The 14,456-nt window shown below is 39.5% G+C and overlaps 1 protein-coding gene across 4 annotated transcripts in view; it reads right to left on the reverse strand.

The window, feature by feature from the left end:
- LOC309707008 (receptor-type tyrosine-protein phosphatase gamma-like) overlaps nt 1–14,456 on the reverse strand; it is a 410,561-nt gene that overhangs the window by 120,677 nt on the left and 275,428 nt on the right. For all 4 annotated transcript variants that reach the window (XR_014276854.1, XR_014276855.1, XM_082534088.1 and 1 more), the window contains exon 8: nt 6,401–6,593. Coding sequence is in view for 2 of the 4 variants with exons in the window: in XM_082534088.1 (XP_082390214.1) it covers nt 6,401–6,593 (193 nt within the window). In the remaining 2 variants the exon portion in view is untranslated. The remainder of the gene's footprint in view (nt 1–6,400; nt 6,594–14,456) is intronic.

Raw genomic sequence — 14,456 nt, forward strand, 5'->3', positions numbered from 1 at the left:
TTTCTATTAACATTGAACGTTCTCCCACCCTTCCCTCCCCTCAGGGTAAGAGTTTGGGTGTCATACTTGATAATACTCTTTCATTCCAGTCTCACATTAATTCCATAACCCGGTCTGCTTACTTCCTCTTGCGTAATATTAACCGACTCCGCCCCTTCCTTCCTCCCCATGCTGCTGCCGTCCTTGTCCATAGTCTTATTACGTCCCGCATTGATTACTGCAATTCCCTCTTATTTGGTCTCCTTAAAAGGTCCCTTCATAAACTCCAACTTCTCCAAAACTCTGCAGCTCGGGTCGTAACTCCTACTCTGTCAAGAGCTCATATTACAACAGTTCTTCAGCAGCTTCATGGTTGCCCGTAGAAACCAGGATAAACTTTAAAATCGTACTTCTCACGTACAAGTGTGTCCATAAATCTGCTCCTTCATATTTGTGTGAGCTGCTCCAGATCAACACTGTTTCCCGCCCTCTCAGATCCTCATCTGCTGTTCATCTTACTGTTCCATCCTCACGTCTCATCACTGTGGGGAGCAGAGCTTTCAGTCGCTCTGCTCCTCGCTCTGGGACTCTCTTCCTCCTGCACTAAGAAATATTGACTCTCTTTCCATATTTAAGTCACAGCTCAAAACACATCTGTTCAAACTGGCTTATTCGCTTTAGTGCTGATTTTATCTGTTGTCAAGCTCTGCTTTGCAATTTTAACTTATTTTATGTATTTTATGACTATTGCTCCTTTTATTAATGTTGTTCTTTTGTAAGATGACCTTGGGTTTTTGAAAGGTGCCCTCAAATAAAATGTAGTATTATTATTATTATTATTATTATTATTATTATATTGCACTTCTATTTTTTGTTTTTGAAATCTGCATAAAATTGCATTTTAAATTTAAATTTTAGATTTAAAGTTCTGCTAACAGCTTAAATAAAAAGATCAGTATTGCTGAACAATAAAATATTTTGGGTGCAGTGTACTTTTTGCATCCAGGTATAACAGAATAGCTTTAGTGTTTTGTTTTTTTAAACTTGAGTACAAATACAAAATGCAGCAAGACATTAAAAAACAAAAACAAAAAAAAAACAGTTTTATTGATTATAATAGACTATCGGATTCATATCGGCAGATATCCAAATTTATGATATTAGTATCAGACATAAAAAAGTGGTATGGTTTCATCTCTAGGTTATACACTACTACTACATTTAATTATTAACAATTAATAAACTCTGGCTCACTTTCTTATAGTTTGCCTTTTAACCTGTCTTTCTCTGCTCTTATCTTTCTCTTTACCCCCAGTTATCACAGTGGATGGCTGCCCCTAACTGGGCATGGTTCTGCCAGAGTTAGAATAGCAGAAAAACTCCTATTAAAAAGGAGTTTCTTTCCCCCGTCATTCCCATTGTTGCCAAGTGCTTGCTCGTAGGGGGTCGGTGATTGTTGGCTTCCTGCTCAGGTAGTAGGTCTTTACCTTATAATTTAAAGTGTTCTGAGGCAATTGTTCTTCTGAATTGGCGCAATGTAAACGAAGCTCACTTGAAAATTTGATCAAATTGAAGTACCAGTCACTGAATATTTTCTCTTTAAAATCACCTGCTATAAAGAGCCTCAAGATGGTTGTGTGAGAAATCCCAGTAGATAGGGATGGGTATCGTTTAGGTTTTATCTGATACCGGTGCCAAATCGGTACTTTTGAAACGGTGCCGGTGCTCAAATGGTGCTCAAACCGGTGCTTAAAGAATGGAGAACACAAAATTGGTCCAAAAACCTCTCATGTTCAGCTGGTTTTTTGTAAAAAGATAACAATGTTAGCCTTTTCTGCAGCTATGGGACATATATGGTATCACTCTTGGCTGGAAGCAGTGCTTAAACAATGGAAAAAACACAAACTTTGTCCAAAAACCTCTCATGTTTAGCTGTTTTCCACTTTTTCTTTGGTCATTTTAGCCTTTTTGGCCAGGGTGAAGGGAGTATCTGCCATCAAACAAGAAGACAGCCGCATGTAACTACGACGGTGTTTGCTAGTTCACCTTACATGCATTAATGTAATAACGTGGTTAGCCTACTCAACGTAAATTACACACGAACAACATTAAGCTACTCACGCAGAGAAGAACGGCTGCTGCTGCATCATCATCCTCATCATTTCTGCTACACTGGCAGGGCTAGGGGCCAGGACTCTCCTCTTCGGGTTTTTGGGGATGTTGCTAACTCCGGGTCTGATAACAGGCAACCCACCCGCAGTAGATGTGCTCAGTGTGAGGTCTCGCAGCAAGCTATCAAATACGGCGCATTTCTCGGCTTTTATAAAAAACGCTATGCGTCACCAGGTGTTTCATCGGATTCGAGGTGTTACCTCCTTTGACAGTATCACAGTATCAGCTTAAAGCACTTGTTGCAGGCTGCTGAGTTTGCATCTTTTGCTGTGAAGTACAGCCAGACTTTTGACCGCTTCGCCTTGGACATTTTTAATCTGTAGCTCTGCTCTAAAAGAACGTACGTACCTGGACCCGCCTACTATCCTCGGAAACGTAAAATGATTGGCTAGAAGTGTATCACAGCTCAGGAAAAAACAGCACCGAAATAAAGCACCGAAATGTGCGCTGCTTTTCGGTCTGGTTACTACCGTTTATGTCAGAACCGGTGCCATGATGGCACCGGACACCGGTACCCATCCCTACCAGTAGATCACCAGTTTCCAAAATACTCATACAATACTCTGACACATTCAAAGTCACTTAGATCGGATTTTTCTCCATTCTAATGCTTAGTTAATACTTTCTACTGTAATTCAAACCATGTTCTTCCTTCCTAAATATACTGAATTGCTGCCATGTAACTGGGTGATTAGATATTTGCATTAAGAAGCGGTTTAGACAGCTGTACCTGTTATTTTCATTTTAACTGTAATTCTACACACTTCCATCCAGCCGTCTTCCCTCCTCCTGATCTGCATTTCTTCTTTGCATACAGAAAATGTCTCATAGTAGCACTCAAGGACATCCTACACGAGCAAGCATAATGTGCCAGGAAAACACACACACACGCGTATGTGGAAGAGTGGGTTTGTGCATGTCTAGCATATATACTTTCCTTGCGGACCATATGGAACAGTGCCTGAAGGAAGGTTGGGGACAAACTCTTTAGGGAGAGATGACAGTGAACAGATGCTAGGCCTCACATGCAGACTTATAAGTCCACAGAGAAAAACAAGCACATTCACAAACACACAGCATGCATACACAAACTCTGCACACGTTGTAGCATTCTTTGACTGGTAATGAGGTGAGAGTGGGAGGTTGGCCAGTGTGCCTCCCACTGCCTTATGTTAGGAGAGTTAACAGAATTAGTACTAAAAAGACAGATAATCCAAAAGCACACAAAAAGAAAAGACAATCTGTACATATACTTCGTTTATTAACATTAAGAATCATTACCATGGAAGAATGATGTGAGGATATATTTTAGCAGATTAGGAATTCTGTATAGATCACCTGGGAGACCAAGTGATAGAACCAAGCACTAACAGAGGGTCAATGCCAACATTTTAAACAACCCTAGAACCACCAGGATGTGTCATTTTGACTCTATCCTGCAAAAACTAACAATAGTTACAAAGTTAAGACATTAGATTGAACATTGAAAAAAAATTACAACTTATTTTGGGGAATTGGTTGAGTTACAGTAGCTATGCTAAAACAGATCACTCACTGTGAAACAAAACAGGATATTGTCTACATTTTTTATTTGCCTACAGCTGGATACAATGCCATAAGAAATGCTTTAATCAATTAATTATTGTAAAAGTAGAACACTGAAAGTTTATCACCTTGTCCACATGCCTCAGTGTCATCAAACCAAGCCTCAGTCTGCTCCACTTGGCTTAAAAGCAATAAGATTGAGCTGCTCTGCCTGGGATTTCACTTTTTATTTCTTCAGATTAGTTCTCTGCACTTTGGACTCTCAGCTCATTTCAGCTCAGTTCATAGCAGCGAGGGAATTGTAGCTGTTTAAGCTAGTACAAGTACCTGACCCAAAGTAGCATTTTCCCTTACTTTGATCCAAGCATAGATTGAAACTACAGATGTAAATACCAATACCTCCTTTTATATAAATTAAGTCAATGAATATGAATAGGTCAGAGGTGTGGACTCGAGTCACATGACTTGGACTCGAGTCAGACTCGAGTCATTAATTTTATGACTTTAGATTTGACTTGAAAAAACGTTCTAAGACTTGTGACTTGACTTGGACTTTTACACCAATCACCTGGGACTTGAATTGGACTTGAACCGGTTTACTTGAAAAGACTTGATATTTCACCCCAAATATAAAATTTAACATGTATATTAGATGTACATGTAGATTGAAAATGTGACGTCATTCAGGGGTAGAACCGCAAAGGATTCTGGGAACTCGTGGCAAGAGGTACTAACGCACGCAGGCTTTCAATTAAAATCAGTTATACAGCGATAAAAAGAAACACAAAAATGTCAAGAAGCCGTTGTACTATTAACTGCAATAGCCGGTCACATGACAGCCACGGAAAGCCGACAGGTAAAGAGATCGGTTGTTATCGGATTACGTCGTTGAAGAGAAATTGTTTGAGCCATGTTTCCGAAGTAACAAAGACGCGACTGGATTGCAGCCATTCAAAGACCAAATATAACGTCCCAGAACACTCCAGCTCCCAGGTTAGTCTGCTCCAAGCATTTACACGAAGGTCAGTCTGCTGTTGTAGTTAATGCGTCATTTTTCTTAACATAATTGGTGATATAGGTTACAAGCAAGTCTGGCGCTGAACAGAAATTGTCGCGCTATGCTCCTTTGTTTAATGTGCATAAATAGTGAATTGTCCTGACACAATATTGCGTTTCGCTTCTGTTATTACCATGGTACATTGACAAAAACATATACTTTTATTCACAGGATAAAACAGTTTTTATGTATCACTAATTGCCCAGTACGATTACAGCATACAGTATTATTGTCACTGCTACATTTCTGTGATGCTACCAGAAATTATTTCTTCTACTAATTAATTACCGTTGAGCTCAAAGGTCCTATTAATAAACGGTTAACGAATGTGTATTTATGAAGACTATTTGTGAGACTGGTAAACTTATGATACGTACGATGGTCTTTCGTTCTACACGGTGCATTTCAAGGTCCTGTACCCATCCGTCGGTAAACTGTACCTGGGCTTGTTGCAGTGACCTGAAGTTACTAAACTTCATGAGTGTATGCACTCACTCCAAGAACCGTATGATTATAAATATGCAAATAAACATGCTACGATGAGATAGCTGACTTCATCTAACTAGCAAATGTTGTCCAGGCTACGTTGGTGATGCAGTTTTTTTTAATGTATATGATATTTTTGTCATGCGATTTTAAAGCCGGTGTTGTGCCAAAAAGTGATTGTCTGCCAAAAACTGATTTCCAATGTTTCCGTGTATTTTTTTCCGTGTAATATCTTTATGTATGTTCGTAAATAGACTTCGGTGAACAGGGTTTACAAAGGGGTTATATATAGAATTAAAAAATTATCAGTTTTTCAAGTATCTTCACAACTCTGTGTTATTGTACTTACATTATAACCAATCCGGTCCCTTATCCCTACTTAAAATATTTTTAAAGAACTATTGGAATATTTGCTGCCATTTCTGCTGTCCTCTTGGCCAACTTACTCTTACAAAAGACATTTTTAATGTTAATGAGATTGTTTTTAACTGCAAAAATAAAGGTTATATAAAAGTCACTGCCAAAAACTGATTGTGGCTTCTACCTTGTTACACGGATGTTGTTTGTGGCTCAAGATGACTATATGTCATCCATGAGGGATGCATTTGACATCTGTTTCATATATTATAGCCCAACAAGTTACTTATAGCAGTTTAAATACAAGCAATCAATTTTGGCAAATACCGGAAATCAGTTTTTGGCAGACAATCACTTTTTGGCACAACACCGGTCCTACAACCGCATCCAAGAATAACATGCAACTTATCTCAGAACTGTCGGTGAAAATTATTCTTGGAGCTAAGTTTAATTGAGCTGCAAGTTCACTATTTTGTCATGTGTTGAGAAAAACACAGATTTAAAAATTACATGGTCCAATATTTACATTTAGCATAACTGCAACCTTCTTTTTTCGTTTTTTTTTAAAGACTCGAAAAGACTTGAAATTCAAAATTTCAGACTTGTGACTTTACTCGGACTTTTACACCAGTGACTTGAGACTCGACTCTGACTTGCCTGACATTACTTGAGACTTGACTTGAGACTTGAGGATAAAGACTTGAGACTTACTTGAGACTTGCAAAACAATGACTTGGTCCCACCTCTGGAATAGGTAATATAAAAAAAACCAAAAAATGAATACTTAAAGTGTGAACATCCTACCTTTGGAAGCCTCTGTGCCATACGGGTTGCTGCCGCTGTCATTTAGGTCAGGCAACCAGGCATCTTTTACTGCAGACTTGAAGACGTGCCGGTTATCTAAGCTCTGGATGGGCCTGAAGTTGCTGCGCAGATACTCCACCGACTTAACATGGTCTTGTTGCTCTGTGGTGAAGATGGAGTAGAAAGCCTCCAACTGGTGGTAGTAGGGAAAGTGAACATTACAGCAAAATAGAGATACGAGTGGAGACAGGTAGTTATTACCAAGCAGAAGTCAATTTGGTTATTTTGAGTGTCTTTTCATTCTTTTTTTGCACTCATCACACAGAAGCAAAAGCCAATTTTACTGACAAAATAAAACAAAGCATTTCACAAAAATTAAGAATATGAGCAGGAAAATAAAGAAACTTTGATAATTGCCTGGCACGTGGCAGTGACCAATAAAGGACCTGACATAAAAATACACAGGTTTCAACGCACTGAAATATAAATTAATAAAAATGAAATAACATAAACACATAACACACATTTGAAAACAACTGCATGCAAATATATAAATGATAAATAAATGCATTTTAAAAAATAAGCAAACATGGGACACTACAAAAATGCTGAATGCTCACTGTTACTATTCCATTTAAAAAAAAGAAAAAACTTTGTCATTCCACCAGTAAAAAAAAAATTTTTTTTTAAAAAGGCCTGTGAGTTTGAGGGTCCTGCACAGTATCTTAGCTGTTCCTAGGATCGCGCTCTTCTGGACAGAGATCTCCGATGTTGTTCCTGGGATCTGCTGGAGCCACTCCTTTAGCTTGGGGTCACTGTACCTAGTGCTCTGATTACCAGTAGGACCACTGTTACCTTCACCCTCCACACCTTCTTGACTTTTTATTTCAGCCCAGGTTCTTGTGTTCCTTCTCCCTGATGTTGCTATCATTCAGTATTGCTACATTTATCACGACAGCCATCTTCCTCTGATTCCTCTTCTTGTCCACCACTGTCTGGTTGGTTAGCCATCACCAGTTTGTCAGTATCTGAAAATCCCATAGGATCTTAGTTTGGTCCTTCTCGACCACTCTCTGCCTCCGTTTCACCAAACCTTTCACCAAACCCCCAAGCCTCAGTTTCACTAAAACCTTTGTTCTCTTCTGAATCACTCGTGTTCCATTTTGACCTCAGGACTTCCAGGCCATACTCTGCACAGATGTTCTTGTATACTATGTAGAGATGGCACGATACCACTTTTTTATGTCCAATACCGATATCATAAATTTGGATATCTGCCGATACCGATATGAATCAGATATAGTGTAGCTTGTAATCAATAAACCTGTTTTTTATAAATAACTTGCTGCATTTTGTATAAGTTCATACTCAAGTTTTAAAAACAAAACAAAACACTAAAGTTATTCTGTTATACTCGTATGCAAAAAATACACTGCACCCAAAATATTTTATAGTTCAGCAAAACTGATCAATCTAATAAATTTAAACCTACTCCATCATCCCTATTCTGGTATCTTAAAAACCCTCTACTGCATGACTTTTTAATTTTTGGGGAAAAAATATTTCTCCTTATTTTGGGGGAGCTTTACACAGCAAAATCTCCAGTGTTAAATTAACACTAGAGAGTGTCTATACAGGGAGTGCAGAATTATTAGGCAAATGAGTATTTTGTCCACATCATCCTCTTCATGCATGTTGTCTTACTCCAAGCTGTATAGGCTCGAAAGCCTACTACCAATTAAGCATATTAGGTGATGTGCATCTCTGTAATGAGAAGGGGTGTGGTCTAATGACATCAACACCCTATACCAGGTGTGCATAATTATTAGGCAACGTCCTTTCCTTTGGCAAAATGGGTCAAAAGAAGGACTTGACGGGCTCAGAAAAGTCAAAAATAGTGAGATATCTTGCAGAGGGATGCAGCAGTCTCAAAATTGCAAAGCTTCTGAAGCGTGATCATCGAACAATCAAGCGTTTCATTCAAAATAGTCAACAGGGTCGCAAGAAGCATGTGGAAAAACCAAGGCACAAAATAACTGCCCATGAACTGAGAAAAGTCAAGCGTGCAGCTGCCAAGATGCCACTTGCCACCAGTTTGGCCATATTTCAGAGCTGCAACATCACTGGAGTGCCCAAAAGCACAAGGTGTGCAATACTCAGAGACATGGCCAAGGTAAGAAAGGCTGAAAGACGACCACCACTGAACAAGACACACAAGCTGAAACATCAAGACTGGGCCAAGAAATATCTCAAGACTGGTTTTTCTAAGGTTTTATGGACTGATGAAATGAGAGTGAGTCTTGATGGACCAGATGGATGGGCCCGTGGCTGGATTGGTAAAGGCAGAGAGCTCCAGTCCGACTCAGACGCCAGCAAGGTGGAGGTGGAGTACTGGTTTGGGCTGGTATCATCAAAGATGAGCTTGTGGGGCCTTTTCGGGTTGAGGATGGAGTCAAGCTCAACTCCCAGTCCTACTGCCAGTTTCTGGAAGACACCTTCTTCAAGCAGTGGTACAGGAAGAAGTCTGCATCCTTCAAGAAAAACATGATTTTCATGCAGGACAATGCTCCATCACACGCGTCCAAGTACTCCACAGCGTGGCTGGCAAGAAAGGGTATAAAAGAAGAAAAACTAATGACATGGCCTCCTTGTTCACCTGATCTGAACCCCATTGAGAACCTGTGGTCCATCATCAAATGTGAGATTTACAAGGAGGGAAAACAGTACACCTCTCTGAACAGTGTCTGGGAGGCTGTGGTTGCTGCTGCACGCAATGTTGATGGTGAACAGATCAAAACACTGACAGAATCCATGGATGGCAGGCTTTTGAGTGTCCTTGCAAAGAAAGGTGGCTATATTGGTCGCTGATTTGTTTTTGTTTTTGAATGTCAGAAATGTATATTTGTGAATGTGGAGATGTTATATTGAATGAATATTCTTTATTGTCATTGTCACAGGTACAATGAAATTGAAAGATGTCTCTGGTCAGTGCAACATCACAAAAGATAAATACTTAAAAACTATAATTAAATACTTAAAAACTATAATGATAGGATATAAAAGATAGAAATACATATAAAATACAGTATTCTCATACCGTAGATACACCCAAGCAATCCAGGCCTAAGGCCCCATACAGACACTCAACATACGACCTAGTTGATATATCACTCAAACAATCAATCACTCAATCAATTTGTTAGCGCATCCAACAAAACATGTCTGAAAGCATTCCAACATCAAGGGCACAAATGACAACAGGGGCAATGAAAGTCATCTACTTTTAGTAGCATTGAGACATGATATTGCAATTGGGTAGAAACTGTGTTTGAGTCTGTTAGTCCTTGTGTATGTTGTTCTATACCGTTTACCTGAAGGCAGCAGTTCGAACATGGAGTGTCCAGGGTGTGAGGTGTCCTTTATGATGTTATGGGCTCTTTTGAGGCAGCGGGAACTGTGTAGGTCTTTCAGTTTGAGGAGAGGGCAGCCGATTGTCCTTTGGGCAGCGTTGATTACTCCCTGGAGTGCTTTCCTCTGAGCCACTGTGCAGCTAGCGTACCATATGCCTATGCAGTACGTTAGTATGCTTTCGATGGAGGCTCTGTAGAAAGACACCAGCAGTCTCTGTGTGATGTTGTTCTTCCTAAGCACTCTCAGAAAGTACAGTCTCTGTTGTGTCTTTTTCAGTAGCTCAGAGGTATTCACACTCCAGGATAGGTTTCCCTCTATGCTGACTCCCAAGAAGCGGAAGTCTGCCACCCTCTCCACACAGTCGTCGCTGATGATTAGTGGTTGGATTTCTGTCTTGTGTCTTCTGTAGTCAATTATGAGTTCTTTGGTCTTTTTCGTGTTTAGGAGAAGGTTGTTATCCTTGCACCATGAAGACAGCCGCTCCACCTCATCTCTGTAGGCAGACTCATCTCCCCCAGATATGAGCCCCACCACAGTAGTGTCATCTGCGAACTTTACAATGGCGTTGCTCTGGTGGGCGGGGGTGCAGTCGTGTGTATAAAGCGAGTAGAGCAGTGGACTAAGCACGCAGCCCTGTGGCGACCCAGTGCTTAGATTTAGGGCTGGAGATGTGTAACGTCCCACTCTCACTCTCTGTCTGCGGTCGGTGAGGAAGCTATTGATCCACTTACAGGTGCTGTGAGGAAGCCCTAGGTCTTTTAGCTTGGCGTCCAGTTTGTATGGAAGAATGGTGTTAAATGCCGAGCTATAATCCACAAAGAGCATACGCACATAGCTTCCTTGCCTCTCCAGATGTGTTAATGCTACATTGAGTGCTGTTGCTATGGCGTCCTCTGTCGATCGGTTTGCTCTGTAGGCAAACTGGTGTGGGTCAAGGCTGCTGGGTAGGGCTGCTGTAATGTGGTAACGCACAAGTTTCTCAAAGCACTTCATCACCACCGGGGTTAGTGCCACTGGTCTATTGGTTTCACTGGTAAAAATAAATAATTGAAATGGGTATATATTTGTTTTTTGTTAAGTTGCCTAATAATTATGCACAGTAATAGTCACCTGCACACACAGATATCCCCCTAAAACAGCTAAAACTAAAAACAAACTAAAAACTACTTCCAAAAACATTCAGCTTTGATATTAATGAGTTTTTTGGGTTCATTGAGAACATGGTTGTTGTTCAATAATAAAATTATTCCTCAAAAATACAACTTGCCTAATAATTCTGCACTCCCTGTATGGGTCCACACCTCTGAGGGTTAAATACAACACTGTTGAGTGTTAAATTAACACTTTTGACAGTGTTATATGTTTAAAAGTAACCTAGTCAGTTTTGAAGATTAACAATGGCTAACACTGAGCAGTGCTTGTTTTCTAACACTGGAATATTTCTAACATTTTGAGTTATTTTCCAGCTCACTGTCCTCACTTTCTGAGGACAGAAAGTGCACATTCCCTTGGTTTCCTTGCATAAAAGGTTTTTACATCCATGTCCTGTAATTATGAGTAGATTGTAAAGTAAAAACATTGACTATGATCATATAAATGCACACAAACACATCTCTACACACATATGCAAATGCATTATATTGCCTGAAAAAGATTGGGCTAACTGCGCAGTGTTGCCTTGAGGCAAAGAATGAAAATTAACAGTTTTACTGTATAAATAAATTTAAAAAAGTAGAACAAACAATCAAATATGCTTCTTAACATATTCATGCACATACAAGTATTTTTTAATATACATTTATTTCACTATAAACATGTAAAATAGTGATCTTTATCTTGCCTCCTAATGGAGATGTCTGTCATGTAGTGCAGCTTGCAGAAAGGGGTCCTGCCCCCCAAATGAAAGTCACACCACCTTCAACTCTTCATTTTATTTCAAAGAGATGTGCCTGGTAGCATTATTTGGAAAAAAAAAAGGTTGTTTTTTTTGAAGGGCCAGTGTAAGGCATGAAAATGTGGTTTGTTGCCACAGGGCAATGCTATGCTGTAGAGGGTTAAAGAGTACTTAGCAGAAATATTAAACAACCTAACTAATAGGGTTGCCAACTCCCAGCAAAAATATTAGGGATCCGCCCCCACCCTCCACCTCAGAATGCTTAATCGTCATAATCAACTTTAATTTAATGCACGTGCAAAACAAATGCACTAGTGATGTGGTGTTTGCGAACGAAACGGCTCTTAGAGCTGGATCTTTGAAGTGAACTACGTGAGCTGGATCCTTAATGGGAGCCGTGGTTTTTTTTGTTTTTTTGTTTTTTCTTCTTTCTCTCACCCTCTCTCTCGCACTTTTTTTTTTGCTTCACTCCGCACGCGAGCCTTGTGCTTGCGCTGAGCAGAGGGGGAGGGGCAGTAGTTACACTCGCAGTAGCACAGGAACAGAGCAGGAGAGAGAGAGAGAGAGCCAGGGACAACAACGTCACATTAGAAAGGTATAGTAATCATCCACAACTATTTTCAGTTGCAGATGATAAATGATTCAGAAAGTTTATTCATGCAGGTCCATATGACAGAGAATATGCATCTTCTTTTTGTTTTCATATTATAATTTATATTTAATTGTGTTGTGGTTTGCAGTGTTTTGTGTTGTTTCACTTTAAATTTGTTTAAAAGGAAAAAGCTGAAAATTTAAATAGTTAAAAGTTTAAAATGTAAATAGTTGATTTTTGTATTATATGATTTATTTATTACATTTTATGTGGAGTGAACAAATAAAAGTATATTTACAGTGGCCCCTACAGACAAAGCACGTACAAACTCCAAAACACGTACAAAACACAACAGAAGTGCTCCAGGATGCTAGGGGGCAGTGTTGAGCTTTTGTTACCTAGTGGCTAAACAAGCCAGCAAGTACCAATGACCGGATTTGGTGTGTGGTAGTAACAGGTAAATGTAAATTCTTTTTTAATTATTTGAATATATATGAGTGCTTGTGTATAAATACACACACAATACACATATGCTTTCAGTTGTGTTATTTAAGTGATCTAGGTAGCTCTGTTTGGAAGTTCAGTTAACGCTAGAAATGTGTTTTGGAGTTTGTACGTGCTTTGTCTCTAGGGTCCACTGTATATATTTATATATAAACATATATAAATAAAACCACTTTTTTTTTTACATTAATAATTCCTTTTGTGCATAATTTCATATTGTTGTTAATAATAAATTAATTAAAGCAACAAAACAACCTGAAGAGCCGGCTCTTTTTAGTGAGCCGAGCCAAAAGAGCTGGTTCTCTAAAAAGAGCCGGAAATCCCATCACTATTTCCCTCCCAGGCTTCTAGACTTCTGATTGACCAAAATTTTGTTTTTAGCCTTTACATGTGGACAGACATATTTTTTTAAAACTGCACGTGTGGATGAGATTTTTTTTTTAAAAACGAAAATGGAAAATCTCTGTTAGAGTGAATTGTTAAATGTTGTCATTTTTATGCTTACCATCTCTACATTGTTTCAAACTGTGTGATCAAAGACATTCCTTTGTTCCCCTCTCCAGCCTGTCGAATGGTGGGAGGCTGTAGTGTTTTATTACAGGCACATCCCATGTGAAGGTTCTGTTTTGTTGTTTAGTAAACTTCCTGCCCTTCATGGCCTCACTTGTGTTGTGCATGGTGAACCAATAAAGGAATTGAGCCATATATAGGGTGTGGGGGAGACTACCCTTTTTATGACCAAGGATGTTGTTAAAAACAGTTGTTATCAGGAAGTCCCGCACACAGAAAGACACACTCACGTACACACACACACACACACACACACACACACACACACAATGCCTTATCTTTTGTAACCATAGGGGGGTTTTACAATGGGAGGTGCTTGTGTGTACTGTAACTGTTTTCAATAAAAGGCGGCAAGCGGAGCCCTGAGTCGAGGTCGTCTGTGGTAGGATTCAGAGTGCTCTGAGACACCGACCGGGGCCTCCCTTGCGCAAGTAAAATCGATTGATCACTGTTGCCTTGCATCATTCCTTCACGGAAATAAGTCTCACGAGTCAGCGAGGTCTAAGTTTAGACTCAACAATCTCCATTTTTAAAAATACCTGTGTACGTGTGGATATAGCCTAAGTATATTTATTTGAAAATCCAAATCACCATATCAGTATTTATTCTGAAGAGGTATTTTACAATGTCATGTTACAATTTAAAATGTTCTGAACCATCTCAGGTGGAAGGATTAACTCACCCATCCTACTTAGAATTGGTACTCATAGGTTAATCTCACTAGTATTTCTCTGTTGACATCTCAATTTTAGGGCAATTGTGAAATGAGTCGAGTATAACAAAAAACATTAAAAGGTTGACGACACACGAGACCGGCTCTTCATACACATGTGTCCACACACGCAGTCTGTTTGAAAGGAGCCGATTTTTGTTGAGCTGTCATGTAAGTATCTGAGCATCGGCCCCTTTTTGCTAACCCTACTTCAACTATCATCCAAAACGAAAGTGTTTCAAAAAGCAAAACTCAACAGGCCTTTGATTTTATTCACTTCAGGCTGAATCTCGTTTCGAAAACCTGAGCCCAAAGCAACCGTAAGTCAATTACAAAATGAAAAGTGTCACTGAAATTCCAGGAGGTAGCTTAC

Source organism: Aulonocara stuartgranti (genome assembly GCF_965226115.1).
Source record: "Aulonocara stuartgranti genome assembly, chromosome: 5".
In the NCBI taxonomy this organism is placed as follows: Eukaryota; Metazoa; Chordata; class Actinopteri; order Cichliformes; family Cichlidae; genus Aulonocara; species Aulonocara stuartgranti.